The sequence below is a fragment of the Arctopsyche grandis genome, chromosome 3, assembly GCF_051622035.1.
Source record: "Arctopsyche grandis isolate Sample6627 chromosome 3, ASM5162203v2, whole genome shotgun sequence".
NCBI lineage: Eukaryota > Metazoa > Arthropoda > Insecta > Trichoptera > Hydropsychidae > Arctopsyche > Arctopsyche grandis.
The window spans coordinates 4555733-4571403 of NC_135357.1; the positions used below are offsets into that span (position 1 = coordinate 4555733).

Consider the following 15671-nt stretch of genomic DNA (forward strand, 5'->3'; position numbering starts at 1 on the left):
AAAGTTCCTTCCTGCTTTATTTTCAACATTTATCTCATCTAAAAAAAACAAAAAAATGATAATTTGGCTGTAAAGATGAATATTTGAGACCCTATATACATAAACACGAACATATAACAAGATAAATTTATCATGTATATAAATACTTGATAGAAGTTTGAGACGCTTTCTGTTTATTCTACAACATGCCCCCAAAATATGTATCATGTTAACAACTTTTTAAAGAAACTTTGTTAATATTACAAAAAACATAAATTAATATACATACCTATAATATAATGCGATTATATGGAATCCGCATGAAGCAAATTACTCTCTAATGATTGAGAAAGTGCAAAAACCATTTCTTCGTTTCCATTTGGGCATGCTCTGGTATAATTCCCTTGAGCTTCGGAAAAACTTCTCATTCATTCGTTTTGTTCTCCAGCTTCTACGTGGTAATACGTCATGCTCGTTGTTGCTAAAACAGTTTAAACTTTATGTCTAATAATAATTATATATATGTAGTTCTCTGTTCGTTGGCTCCTATTCCAAGAACTATCCGACTTCTCAACAAAATCGTTGCTGGTGATCCGAATGTGATATTTTCCACCCCAGTGAGCGTAGGTTGTCGGAGATTATTTTAACTTATTTTTCCGGTAGCCTGCGCTCATCTTTATTTTCATAATTGAATGTGATGAATGAATGGCATTTTGATCTCTTTTTCATTTGGGCCTTTTTTTTTATTTGAGGCTGCTTCTTATTGTATATTGGTGCTGGATATAGGTGCAAGACATTCCCTACTTTGTATTTTATTATTGGATATTTTTACTTTATCTGCTATTATTATAATGTTTTGTATGATTATGTATAAATGTATTTTTGTCTGTGTATATATGTATATATTTTTATTTTTCTCATCTCTCCGTATTTTTTCTATTATTGTGGCGCACTAGGGACTCCTGTAATGCCACAATGGTTCAAAATTAAACTTAAATAAATAAATATTTCATCAAATGAACCACAAATTATAAAGGGAAACTAATATTTTATTTTATTTTATTTTTTATTTTTACATACATATTTTTACATACATATATACAAATATACCAGGAAGGCTTAACAGGTAAACCCCAAATGCGCCTTCCTGGTCCACATAATTATTACATAGATACATGTAAATCTAAACAATATCTGACATCTATGGTCAGATATTACAAACATCGTATTAATACGATAAATAACGATGAATAACTTTCATGTAACAATACGAAATTTATATTCGATAAGCAACCACAGAGACATCTATGGTGAGCAATATGGCGAAACCTAAGATATAACAATAACTAAAGGTTCGCAACAGAAAATTGGGAAGGAAACGCCAATTTTACAGGAATCGTTTCAATGAAAATCAGAAAAATTAGCAAACTCTGATAAGAAACGATCGACCTTGACAAACCAAGGTCTGGCCAATAGCGAGACTTAGCGGGAATTGAACTCGTAACATCAAGTACGAGATAGTTCAACATTCACCACTAGACCACGCTACTGGTTTGTTTCTTTAATAACGTTATATCGATTTAGGTACATTGTATATACATATGTATGTATGTAGATATGGATAGAATTTAAGAAAAGAACAATGATTTCATCATAATATATTTTATTTTAGTGTATTTTGTATTAAAATATTTATAGATGGTTCCCAAAGGTGTGCATGACATACACACGTGAATCGATACAAATTAATTGGGTCAGCGCTTCCTTTATGTGTCGTTAATGTTTAGAGCTCCACGATGAATAACCAAACTTCTCTCGACAGGCAAAAGCACGTCAGCTTCGCCAGATCCCACACTCTGACGTCATTCGACGATGCTGCCACGTCAACCGGTTCGCTGGCACCGGTTCGAAGACTGAGACCGAACGACAGCACGGAACGACTGTTGGATGGACGCAAGAAGTCGGACCCGCAACTACAGCAATCGCAGCAACAGCAAACGCAACAGCAACAGCAACAGCAGCAGCAACAGATGCAACCAATGGTCATACCAATGACCCCGCAACCGTTTGTTCCACCTTATCAACCGGTTCAGGTGGGACAGACGTTCCCCAATCAAATACCCATGGGTCATTTTCCACAGGTGAGTTCTGCAAATATTTATCAAGCATTTTTGCATTGCAACTTCTTTCCACGTTGAACTACACCGGGTTATCTGCCCATCTCCTTTTCTCCCCCTAAATATATATATTCTCTATAAATTACTTCACAAACCTAGCCCAGTGTATACATATTAGTTATGTATACTAGTGAATACATACATATACATAGCCAGCAGCATAGCTCGATCGTTAAGCTTTTGCTTAACACTGAGAGGCGCCGGGTTCGATCCCATGAGCTGACCTCGATTGAAAAGAATTTTTCTGAGTATATCTGTAATCGTCGATCGCTTCCTATCAGAGTTTGCCAATTTTCTTTGATTTCATTGTTGAAACGGTTCCCGTTTAAAAATTGGCTAAAAATCCTTCCTACCTACTATGTCACCACTATTTGAGTATGATTAATGTATAAAAAAGTTTATGTACAATTCATAGATGTCTCGTTAATTTGCGAGTCTTTCAGTGTCTCGCAGTTCAATGACTAGTAATAAAAATGCTGCATTGTAAATGGCCAGGAAGACGCATTGAGGTTTACCCAGAGAAATGTTATATTAATAGAAGTGGCTTTAGGCGTGATATTGTTGTCAAGTGACGATTGTCCACAGACAATCCTAAATAATTTTAGCATCAGTCGTATTTGATGTTTGGTGCTTGTCTTGAGGATGTCCGATATAAAACACAAGATGGACAAGCATCGATAAAAATTGCACAATGCATTCAAAAACACACAATAAACAGCATTGGGATAAGTAAATTGATCCGATTGTATTCCGTTCGTTGTAGCGTATTTATAGAGACGTACCGCGTAATATTGACAACAATTATTTATTCGTAAGGGCACTTCTATTATTATTACATTTTTCTGGGTTTACCTGTAATGCCTTCCTGGTATATATGTAAAAAAATAAATAATAAAAAATATGTTACATAGTAAATGAAAATTATCTTTTAGGGTCAGGTGTTTTCAATTAACGGACCGGTTCCGGTCCATGGTCAACTGCATCCGGCCATAGTGACCCATTTTCCACCAGGTCACATTGTTTCAATGCAGAGTCAACATCATATGCCCGTTAGTCATCCGATACCAGTTCCACAGGAGGATTCTACTAAAGTTGTCGTTTTAGGTATACATATTTTATATAATATTTTATTTATATAATTCTTATAAAATTATATATTCAAATTTTAAAATTATATTTATTTAATGCTCTCATAACAGACTAATAAATAAATAAAATTCATTGAAAATACACTGAAGAAGTATTTTTGTGAAAAAAATATATACAGTGGTGGATCATTAAACAGACGCGCTGGACGCTTGCCTAGGACGCCGATTAATTGGGAAGGGAGGGGGGGGGGCAAAAGACCTGGAAATATACAATAAAGCATTTAAATATTAAAAATATTTTTAAATTCAGTAAATATATTTAGTTGTTAATAAAAATTGCATTATTTATTTTGGGGTGGAGGATTCAAATTGTGCCTGGAGCCACTCCCTATATATTTATATGTTACAGTTGAAATCTATCTTGCAGTTGTAATATATTTATACTAGTTGGAATATATTCCATCTAACCTGGTACCAACTACGGTTATAGTTGAAGTTTATTTTCAGCTGTAATATATTTTGACTAGTTGAAATATATTCCGTCTAACCCATTTTAATTGATTCATATGGTGGATTACATTCCAACTGGTCAAATTATATCAAAATTGAAAATACAGTTCAACTAAAGTTGGTACCGGGTAGAATGGAGAGGCTAAGTTTTCGTAAAAACTTCACTCGACTAGTAAATTGAGTTGAAAGTAACATTTTTTGTTTTGAACACATTCTTAGAGTTATCTTAATACGGAACTCATTACGTCTATTCGTAAAATCCAGCAAATATTAACGCATTATTGAGTTCTAAAGCATTCAGAGCTTTCAAAACTCAACGGTTATGTACATATATTACAACTGGCGCAAATTGTTGAAAGTGTATTTGCGCTTGCAAAAGATACGTATAATTGACTAGTTGATTTGTATTCGAATATCAAAGACCTTAAACGCCAGTTGGAATATATTACAACTGAAAATACACTTCGACTGAAACATATACACACAATTAATAAAATTTATAGAGCTATAAACGTTGTAAATTCACTGTTTTATACATTTTGACTGCTTTTCACTGGCGTTTCAGTGAAATCATAACCAGTTACATTTTCACGGTTGGTTTTATTCATTTAAGATTAGATTGTTAGGGTTGGTATTATTTAAGGGTTTGGATAGGTTAGGTTAAGTAAGGGTTGGCCCTATTCATTTAAGATTGGGTTGTTAGGGTTAAATTAATAGAGTTAAACGTTGTAAATTCACTGTTTTATACATTTTCACTTGAAATATGCTTTCACTGTAACATATATATTTCATAATATTCTAATATTTATGTAACATTTTTTTATTTTTTAATTAACACAATTTGATTAAAATTTAAAGCTTTTTATCAACTTTCAATAAAAAATTAAACAAGCGATACAAATTTTGTCATTTACTCTCTATTGCTATTGCTATAAAAAAAGTAAATATAAAATAATAAATATGCTATTATTTAGAAATATATAATATCTTAAGCATTATTTATCTATGTATTTATAAATTCACTTTGCGTGCGGAATAATAGCTTCATCGCCTACCTGCAGCGAAGCAGCACCATTACGTGACCCAAAACGTTCAAAATTGATGTCCAAACAAGTTTATTTTATAATACATATAAATATGTGTATATATATATATATATATATATATATATATATATATATATATATATATATATATATATATATATATATATATATATATATATATATATATATATCTATTCCAGTGTATTTATATCTATCCAAAGTCTTTCGATAGAGGATTTGCCTCGTCGTCCACCGGTTGCGTTTTACGATGAACGCACAAACAGCGCGTGTGTGATAACTAGCGATGCGAACGCACGTTTTCCTCCGCACCATATTTCACTGTCGCACGATGCGTCGAAACAAACGGGAAAACTCGCGGAAACTCCGTCTAACGAGCCCTTTCCTTTTACCGGCCAATTGAATGCATTTAATCGAGCGTGAAAGAAAATAACGTCGGATCTTATCTGAGAGCGTATCGCACGAAAAGTTTTTATAATATCCGATAGGAAAAATACACTTTTCGTCGTAAACGTCGATTTCGAGCTATTACAGCTACAGGAAATTGTTCGGGCTCAATTTAATGTATATATATATAATCATAAAAAATAGCATTATAATAATAGCAAATAAAGTAAAAATATCAAATAATAAATTACAAAGTAGGGGATGTCTTGAACCTATGTACATATAGCCAGCACCAATATATGATAATTTAAGAGCCACCCACAAATACAGAACATCCTTGCAAGGTCCAAATGTAAGAGAGAATATTGAAATCCCACTCATAATCGAAAAAAATGAAAATAATTATGAGCGCAGGCTGCCGGACAATTATTTCCGATAACCTACGCTCACTGAGGTGGAAAATATCATATTTAGGTTCAGCAGCAACGATTTCATTGAGAAGTCAGATAGCTCTTGGAATAGGAGCCATTCGATAAAGAACTGATAAATAATTATATATATTTATTTATTTATTTATTTATTTAAAGTTTGGACCGTTGTAGCATTACAGGAATTCCTAATGCGCCACAATGGTCAAAAATATAACAGAAAAGACAAGAAACAAAATAATAAATTAGACATAACAAAAACAAAACATATATATACACAAACAACTAAAAATAATAATTATTATTATTATATATCGTTTATCGTCTTGAATTCATTCTATGTTTACAAGGTTTTTGTATTTCGTAATATTCTTTCTCGATTATGATTTTCAAGTTATGAATTCCATAAGTCCTCACCAGATAGAGTTTCAAAATTTGTCATCCGGACTGACCGAAACCAATCACGACAAGCAAATAATACACCACCACCACGTCGATCAACTCTATCGCGACGATGCACCCTCCAGGAAGAATCAAAAAGTTCAGCATCAAAAAATGATGAAGTCAACCATGTTTCCGTTAATGCTACCATATCATCACAAATATGTAGTAGAAACGGCTGAATTAAACGCAGCCAGCTTTGTCCTGAGACCTCGTGCATTTTGGTAATAAATAACCAATTTTCGGTCTCCCAGTTTGGCGCGTGACTTTCTTTGAGACAAGAAATGGCAGTTGAGCCAACGGAGGTTGAGCCAATGGAGACGAAACGGAAGAGGAAGCAGAAGAAGAAGCCAACACAGTCACAACAGAATCACGACTATCAGGACCATTTGAGCAGGCAGATGTAGGAGAAGAGGCAAACATCGACGTCACTGCGACCGTTTCCATAGAAGATTCACTAATACTTGCAGACGTAGTTTTAATATCAGGCTTCAAACATCTAGCAGCTCCCGTACAAACATCAGCAAATGAAACACTTGGGCGCAGCTCTAATGATGAAACAACGTCAGTGGCAGACATAGAAGTAGTATTAGTATTCGATTTTATATTCTTAATGCTCATTCCCCAATCTTTAAATCTACCAAAATGAACACCAGCAGGCCAATAACCAGCAGAAAATAACAGGCCAGCGACAGAAGCAGGAACAGATACCTTAAAGGATGTATAAGATCCGTCAATATAAAGAAATCATATAAATGAGGAACGGTACGTGAGAAAAATGTGAATTTTGGATTTTCATAAATTTACCTAATGCAAAACTTTCGACATATCAAGAGAAAGTTGATTAAAAAAATTTATTGATTTTATATTAAAAAAATTCGAAAAAGATGTTTTTTTCATATATGCCTTTTTCGACAGTCATAACGATTTTTTTATTATTTAAAAAAAAATAAAAGCTTAATATTCACCTATTGAAGTTTATTCAGGTCAATTATAATAAGTTTTGACTGATAAACGAGAATTCAAAGTCACCTTTTCGCTTGTAAGTCTCCGAACAAAGAGAATTTTATTTTTTCTAATTTTTGTATTATTATATTCAATCAGTCATACATACTCGTATTTACAGATCGCTCCAATGCGACGAGTGTACTATACAGATCAATAAATATCAATTTATAAATATGTACATAATTATTATATATTTTACATTAAACGCGCCATACATTGTACAAAAGAATTGTAAACACACAAGGCAAATCCGATCAACATCTATGGACAATTTTTCAACATTTACATGAATCGGCAAAAAATCGAGATGCTGAATAAATCGAATTTTGGAAGAGAGATAGGATAGGGTGTCAATTTGTAAAGAACCGTTTCAATTAAAATCAGATAAATTGGAAAACTCTGATAGGAAACGATCGACCTTGAGTTACATATCCAAGGTCTCTCCAACAGCAACTAGAGGGATTGAACCCGTCAGAATATTGTTTGAAAGCATTTTATGCTATCCACTAGTCTATTCTGCTGTTTTATGAGTGAAAAGTGCATTATTTTCAAAAAAATCGGTTTTTTTTTCAAAAGCTAGCAGAAATCAATTCCAGTACTAACAGACTGTGCAAAACATCTACAGCGACACCATAATGACTTTTCTTAAATATAATATCGTATTTCGTCAATTTGAGGGTCTCATAAAATCAAAAAAATCTGAAACAGGAGGCAGCCAATTTTAATATAATGTTCAAAATAAATATTTAAGCGCTTCAGAATCTTAATAATACACTAATTAACTCACTTGTGCTTTTTATATTATTATTTGAATTATAATGCCTTCGTTTTTACATAATGCGAAACTTTGGTGTCATAAAATCTTAAATAAGGCAATCTTATCAATGGGTGTAATGAGGAGAAACTGAACGCGTGTCTAATGAATTCAATTATAGTATTTTGGATAAATATTGTAATATTTTGGATTATATCTCGTAATTCAATTATGTATGGGATGTATTTGTTATAAATATATTACTTCTTCTCTTATCAAATTTGTCGTTTCTTTACGAATTGGGTATGAAAATCGTTGATGGATTATTTGATTCCAAATCAAGTAAAGAAGTGATTTTTTCAGTATAAAATTCCTCATTCTTTGTTTATAGGATATCCAATCGTTTTTTTTATTTGTAGCTAAAGCTTATTAATATATCCAATTATCCAAAAATAGCGCCCTATTGAAACAATTGTATTCGAACAATTTCTCAGCTGCGACACACCAAGCACTAACGGGAAAAAATATTGAAAAACTTTTTCGTTCCCGTATTTTTCTTTCCTTTGGCGTCAAGCTGAGGGGCGAATTGAGGAACATAAATAAGAACATATCGCCGACACGCACCTACATAATTCATATGATTTTATTTTCCAGAAAAGTTAAAAAGGGGTCCAATGAAGACCCAAGCTACCCAAACCGAGGTATGCTTGGGCAGAAAACCGCTGCCGCCTAATTATTTATCGCTCAGTCCAAGAACGGTAAAAAGAGTAAGTACAAAAATATTAATAAATTAAAAAATATATAGAACGGTATAATCAGAAATTCGGGCCTTTCTTTTGTTTATATTCCATAACAAATTTGTGTATGGAATTAATAATTATAATTTTCAATGGAAATCCTATTGCGAACGCTCTCCAACCGAGCGTTTGTTATCCGATTTTGCGTTATTGTTTCGCAAATGAGCTTCGCTTTAGAATCGCCCTGTCTATTTTGTTTGTTTCCGCACACTTTACTACCTTTTGAAATTGCGTGTAATATTTTAATACGATTTCGCCGTACTCGAGTGGAAAAAAATTCGTTTTCGTGCTCTTCCACTCGTTGTCTCGTTTGTGCTCTATTATTCGAATTTAAATATTTGACCTTTACGCCCACGCTACAATCTCGCAGATCGATACGCAAAATTGCCGTGTTTTTCGAGTTTATTTGTCGTATTTTATTATTACTTATATCTCGCGAAGCCTTCAATACTAAGCCACACGTTTGATCAAAAATAAATATGAATAATGCGAACTAAAGACACATTTTCATCGAAACGTAATAATACCGTACTTCAGGGGACACGTGACCTTTATAGAGAACGATCTAATAAATACTATTTTATGTACACAATCCTTTGACTTGACAAAATATAGCCCTTAATGTATAAATATTTATGTTTTGTTTTTGTAGGCTTGAAAATGTATGTAATAATATCGCAAAAAATCATTTTTTAAGGTACATTATTGACATTCAACTCTCATAATTTATAAATAGCAATTTAACTTAGATTTTGATAGAATATCATACTGTCGTTGGAAATTTATAAGTGTGCGAAATTTCAAAATAATTAATTTGGTTATAAATTGGATCAAAAATTGATTTAAACCACACAAAAAATTTATATCGTTTGAAAATGAAACCATATTGATGATGTTTATATAAAATCCAAAATAAATCATGTTGTTAATTTAATATAATGCACTGTACCTTAATTTTATTCATGTCTTTTTCTTCTCTTCTTTATTTACGAACAAAAAAATGCCGGAACGGATAATAATATTCAATCTATACTAAATTTGACCCACTTAATTTGAATATGACATTGATTTGTGTTGGCTTCTTCTCATTTATGACATATAAGCGTTTAAAATAATGCACAATTTTTACAGATTTTTGTCTTTTGCAGTCTTAACTCAAAATATAGTATTGCTGTGCCAAAAGTGAATGATGGAATCCGTAGTTAAATGTTTTTTTTTTCTATTGATTGTGATTTTTTTCCGTAATATTATATGCTTTTTTCACTAGATTGTAACCTAACCACGTTTATAAGAATTAGCACTAATTCGAGGGATAAATGAGCTAAATTTTAAATTGAGCTAGAGAATAGACCATACGCGTATGTCAAAAGCAAGATAAATAATGGAGAGCGCATCACTCCATCTCACTCGTTCACGTTTGCATAAAGAAACTAACGGGAAATGACCTAGGATATTTAAGTATTCACTTTAAAATCATTTACCGCTTGAATCAGTACGTTCAGATAAAATAAAAATAAAATATTCAAATTCGAAACCAACCCAAATTCATTATAGCTCGAAAAAAAGTATTTTTATTTTTTTAATTCGCTAGATAATTCATTACAACTATTTTAAAGCAATTAAATATCACAATCAATAGAAAAAACATCTGACTATTTATTCCAACACTCAATTGGTTGCTGAATTTTGAGTGACAATTATTAATAATATACCGGACAATTATTTCCGATAACCTACGCTCACTGAGGTGGAAAATATCATATTTAGGTTCAGCAGCAACGATTTCATTGAGAAGTCAGATAGCTCTTGGAATAGGAGCCATTCGATATAAAGAAATCATATAAATGAGGAACGGTACGTGAGAAAAATGTGAATTTTGGATTTTCATAAATTTACCTAATGCAAAACTTTCGACATATCAAGAGAAAGTTGATTAAAAAAATTTATTGATTTTATATAAACAAAATTTCGAAAAAGATTTTTTTTTCATATATACCTTTTTCGACAGTCATAACGATTTTTTTATTATTTAAAAAAAATAAAAGCTTAATATTCACCTATTGAAGTTTATTCAGGTCAATTATAATAAGTTTTGACTGATAAACGAGAATTCAAAGTCACCTTTTCGCTTGTAAGTCTCCGAACAAAGAGAATTGTATTTTTTCTAATTTTTGTATTATTATATTCAATCAATCATACACTCAAGACACTCAAATATTGCGGATTTATTTAAACACAAATTTCTTATAAATGAGAAGAAGCCAACAAAAATCAATTTCACGTTCGAATTTAGCGGGTCAAACTTAGTATAGATTGATTATTTTCCGCTCCGGTAATTTTTATTGGTTGCTCAGTGTAATTTGTCCAATATACTTTTACTATTTTTGCTGGCGTAGTCGAGCCCAATAAATCTATTTTGGTGAAATTAATTTGAAATGTATTAATATTTAATGTGTAATAGGAGCAACATTTTGCGGATGACATTAATGATTCTAGCGACGACATCAAATTTTAATGATTTCCAAAAGGTTTCCATAATGTTTAGTGGCTCAAAATAGAACACGCCGAAGCTGTATCGACTCACGTTTCTCTCGTCTAAACGAACCATGTTCAGAGATGTACAAAAGTCGAGTTAAAACCTTCCTCACGCTCAAAAGAAGTAAAAGAATAACGGAAGAATCCATCCAAATTCCGTTCCAGGGAATTTTTCAATTTGTCTATACCGTATTACATTATTGTCAGCAGAAGAGCTGAGGGTGTGGAATCTTCTGCGGGGATTTTATTAATGCTCGTGTGCTTTCAGGTGAAGATGGTGGCTCAGGGCGTGCAGACAAATGGCGGTCTCAATGGCGGCAACGGGAGAAAGCTCCTGAAAAGTTTTTCAGAGGCAGGAGCTGGCAGATTCGATCCCCCGGGGCAACACCATGTTCCTGTACCAGCCACCGGAGTTGACTTTCCCCAGCAAACGCAATTTACCTTCACTGACAGGTGAAATTCTACAGCTCCATCATTGTTTGTCGCACTCTCACCATGTGTAATTTTTTTTATTTTTTATTTTTACTTTCTACAAACTCATGCTTCGACTAAGTGGGTTCATGTACACGTATACAAATGCGTACGAGTATGTCACGGATTTAAAAGCTTTTTTTAGCTTTGAAGCCGAATTTTACTCGTTCTGAAAATTACACACGTAATTATTAATAGCCATTTGAAATTGTTCAAATAGCCGCTTATGCATGTGGATGTTTAAGTTGAATGTAACCATCTGAATACTCTTAGTCAAATACGTAAGATTCAGTTCGGATGTCGAGATGGAACGAGTGTCCCGAACTGGGGTCGAGTAAGACCCCAGTATTTTTTTAATCAAAATACAGCTTTTCTCAATACAAATGGGTTCAATATATATCTTATTAATCATTTTATACATCAACATAAAAAAATGTAGCATGTTTTTGACTATTTTTGTATTAACCTTCCAGCGGGCGCGCGGAGTTATTTCCTTTGAGCGGGCGCTTGTCGTAAATTTTACATCATCAAGTTTTCTCCATGTAAATAGTGTTTTATTTTTACAAATGGTGATTTCTTTATGTAAATGTTAAGGAAATATTGTAAGGTTATGAAAAATGATAAATGATAATACTTAAAAAAATATATATTTTACTTTCTAAACAAAAAACCAAAACAACACTCTAAATATGCTAATATTTCAAAACAAAATATTTTATCGACCCATTCGATCATTAGTCAGAATTATTAATCAGAATCAATATTACCTATTTGTCAGAATTAATATTTTCATCCTTACAATTATTACAAACCACCTCAACTGCAGAATGCTTCTTGCATGTAAAGGACTCAACGGAACGCTCAATGGAAATTCCCAAATATGATGACTCACAAAAACTTCTAAGCACAACCGATTCGCCTGCAGTTTCGGGAAACACTTACCTTCGAATAGCTCGAAGCTCGATGCTTATCACTAAGTGGTTAAAGTAGGAGATGCGATAAAGCGCATTTGTCGTAAATTTTACGACAGCGCGCCCGCTGGAAGGTTAAAAAATAATGTTAAAGCAACAACACGAAAACGCACATAAGTAAGGCCAACAAGCAACTGCATGACTCAATAGCCACGTGCCAAAAGCGATGAAAACAATAGCTTACGAAAATATAGCTGTCTCTTTCTCTCGCGTTGATTCATCGATCAACAAGAATATGCAAGCAAACAGTCAAAAACACGACTTATCGCTACCGCCTTTAAATCATACTTAACGTAGAAATGTATGAATGTATTTTTTTACGATACAACCCTTTTATCAATCAAACAAAAATTAAAATATTTTTTTTGTAGTTTATTCTAGAAATACAAGAAATATAGGGTGTATAGCTTTGAAAACCACATAGTTATTACGAAAAACGTAAAAATTGGGGCACTTGCATACCCACCCCACTGAGGGAGAGTTAATTTTAACTTCTTATTTTATGTATTATATTTGTTATGTTCATTCAGTAATTCTTTAAAACTTTTTTCGTATACTTGGAATTTGGATTTCAAAAACGTTATTGTCCATATATTCATAAGTAATATGTATTTTTAAATGGTCAAATTCCCCTTTTCCGTCAGTTAATTAAATAAGTTGTCAGTATCAAATGTTCAGTATTTTCGTAGTCAGGTAATAAATTTAACGGTCTGTAATTAATTTAAATAATCAGTAATTTATATAAAATGGTAGTGTTCAAATTAAATATTCAGTAATTTAAAATAAGGACAGTTCGATGATGTGTCTTTAAGATAATCGGAAAACACGATTTTAAAATTCCTACATGAAAAAAATACATGATATATTGCTATAAAATAGCTTCAAGGTAGAAAATAAAATGGAATTATTTGAAAGTGTTAAAAAAATCTATATACCAGATATACCAAAATTAGTCTTGGTATAGTAGAACAGTGGTGCTTGGAGCATCACAGAGACATCTATGGATAAATTTTGACAAATATTTATACGGCATTTTATATACATACATATATCAGCAAATTCGAGATACCATCAGCTCGTTTTTCGAGAGATAGGACAGGCTATGAATACTTACTGACGTTTTTATTTAGTTACTGAACGTTAATGTATTTATTAACTGACCAAAAACTTTGTTGCCTATTTAAAATATATACGTACATACGTATTCTAATAGCTACAGGTCATTATCGATTTTACACATTTTATTATTACTATTAGTATGATTTATGATGTTTCTTTTTTGTTAGTGCTTAAGTGGGGTAAAATCTTAAGACTTTATATTCATATATTTTATCGAATAAAAAGATTTTCTTGAAAAGGTGAATATATATGTATATGTAGATTGAACATAAAAAATTTTCATCTAAAAAGAAAAATAAAATTTTCATCTAAAATACACGGAAAAAATTAATTTTACAAGACAAAATACATATTTATATATGTATGTAGATACAAAGTGGTACTTTCTAAGCTTATATACATACTTTTTTAAATCATTTTGAGTGTCACAGATTTATTTTCATTTTGTGCGTTGAGTATTTTTAGAGGACGCAATTTGCGAAGCTCCCGTGTGCACGTAATCCCATAAGGTCTTATCTTCTCCTTCGTAGCGAATTCAGCTTTTTCTCCGCTAATGTTTACGAGTTTATTTATCTCACGCAAATACGACCGATCTCCGAGTGAAATAAATTTAAATAGCGAACTCGCTCGTAGCAATCAAGGTTTTATCTTATATTTTTTCGTCTTATTTTTCAGCGACCACGACCACGAACGCCTTCAAAGAACCCAATCTGAAGAGCCACCACGATCTCCCAGACCGATGGCTACACCACCGGAGACCACACCCAAGAAGCAAGTCACACTTTTGGACCAACCTATCGTACAATACTCTCCCACGCCCACATCTTCTACTCAAGCATCCTCCAGGCAATCTACACCATGTGGCACAATAAGCCGCAGACAATCCACCCCAAGTGTGGAGCAAGCCAAGATTCTACGAGAGCAAGCCCACGAGTTCTTCCTTCAAAATTTCCAATTCATCCACACAGACGACAGGGACGATACGATAGACGAGCAATCGCTGGTGCAAGACATGCAGATGATCCAGCAGAGTATGGAGCTAAATCAGAAGAACTTAGACTATCTTCAGCAGAAGATAGCCGCTCAGCAGATGCTGAAGTCTGATCATCAGAAGACTACGCCTACTACTCCGATCATCACGGGGCCGAAGTTTCAGAGCAAAGGCACTTCGGGACAACTTTCAAAAACTTCCACTCTTCAATCGGAGGCTTCTGTTTCGACTGAAACTTCAGGAACCACTACCACTACGACTGACACTGAGAAAATGGAAAAAGAGATCTTTATTGATTTTGAACCGCAGTTGAATGTGGATTCGCCGCTGGTTCTCAGACGTGCTAAGAAACGAGTACTTCAAAAGACACTTTCAGAAGGCGAGATCTTATTAGATAGGTTAGTATATTTTTTAATGAAAATTTGTATTAGGCAAATGTATTTATTTAGATGGTATACAATGAAAAAAAAGTTTTGTATGTATATACATATGTACCTTTAATTCATTGGACTAAACTTTGTATTAAAACTATGCTAATTATTCCATTGTTTAAATATGTAATTTCATTTAAATTTACTGCTGAATATAAATTAATGTAGTTTATTTATACATAAATGCAAATTAATTCCACGTTTTACTACAAATAATTTATCCATAACTTTGAACAATTTTTTTACATGACATTAAATTTCTTTTTATACAGTTTTTTTTTTATTAGAGGCAAAAGTTCTTACGAACATATTTTAATTTTTTTATGAGTGATTGAATTTTTAATTAACTCAAAAGGAAAAGCACGTCAACGAAATTGATATTTTCCGATAGGCATACATATATTCGTACTTGATTTATTTTTAATTTTATGGTGAAAGATTTAATTGAAAACAAACATTTTTCGATAAACTTTCATCGGTTTTATTTTGAAAAAATATTATATTCACATCCATATACAAG

At 32.5% G+C, this 15671-nt stretch overlaps 1 protein-coding gene across 1 annotated transcript in view; it reads left to right on the plus strand.

Annotated features, from left to right (window-relative positions):
* LOC143909085 (uncharacterized) overlaps positions 1 to 15671 on the plus strand; it is a 49312-nt gene that overhangs the window by 16455 nt on the left and 17186 nt on the right. Inside the window, exons 7-11 of the mRNA XM_077426985.1 lie at positions 1802 to 2120; positions 3089 to 3260; positions 8491 to 8603; positions 11437 to 11621; positions 14405 to 15118. Of these exons, the coding sequence (XP_077283111.1) occupies positions 1802 to 2120; positions 3089 to 3260; positions 8491 to 8603; positions 11437 to 11621; positions 14405 to 15118 (1503 nt within the window). The remainder of the gene's footprint in view (positions 1 to 1801; positions 2121 to 3088; positions 3261 to 8490; positions 8604 to 11436; positions 11622 to 14404; positions 15119 to 15671) is intronic.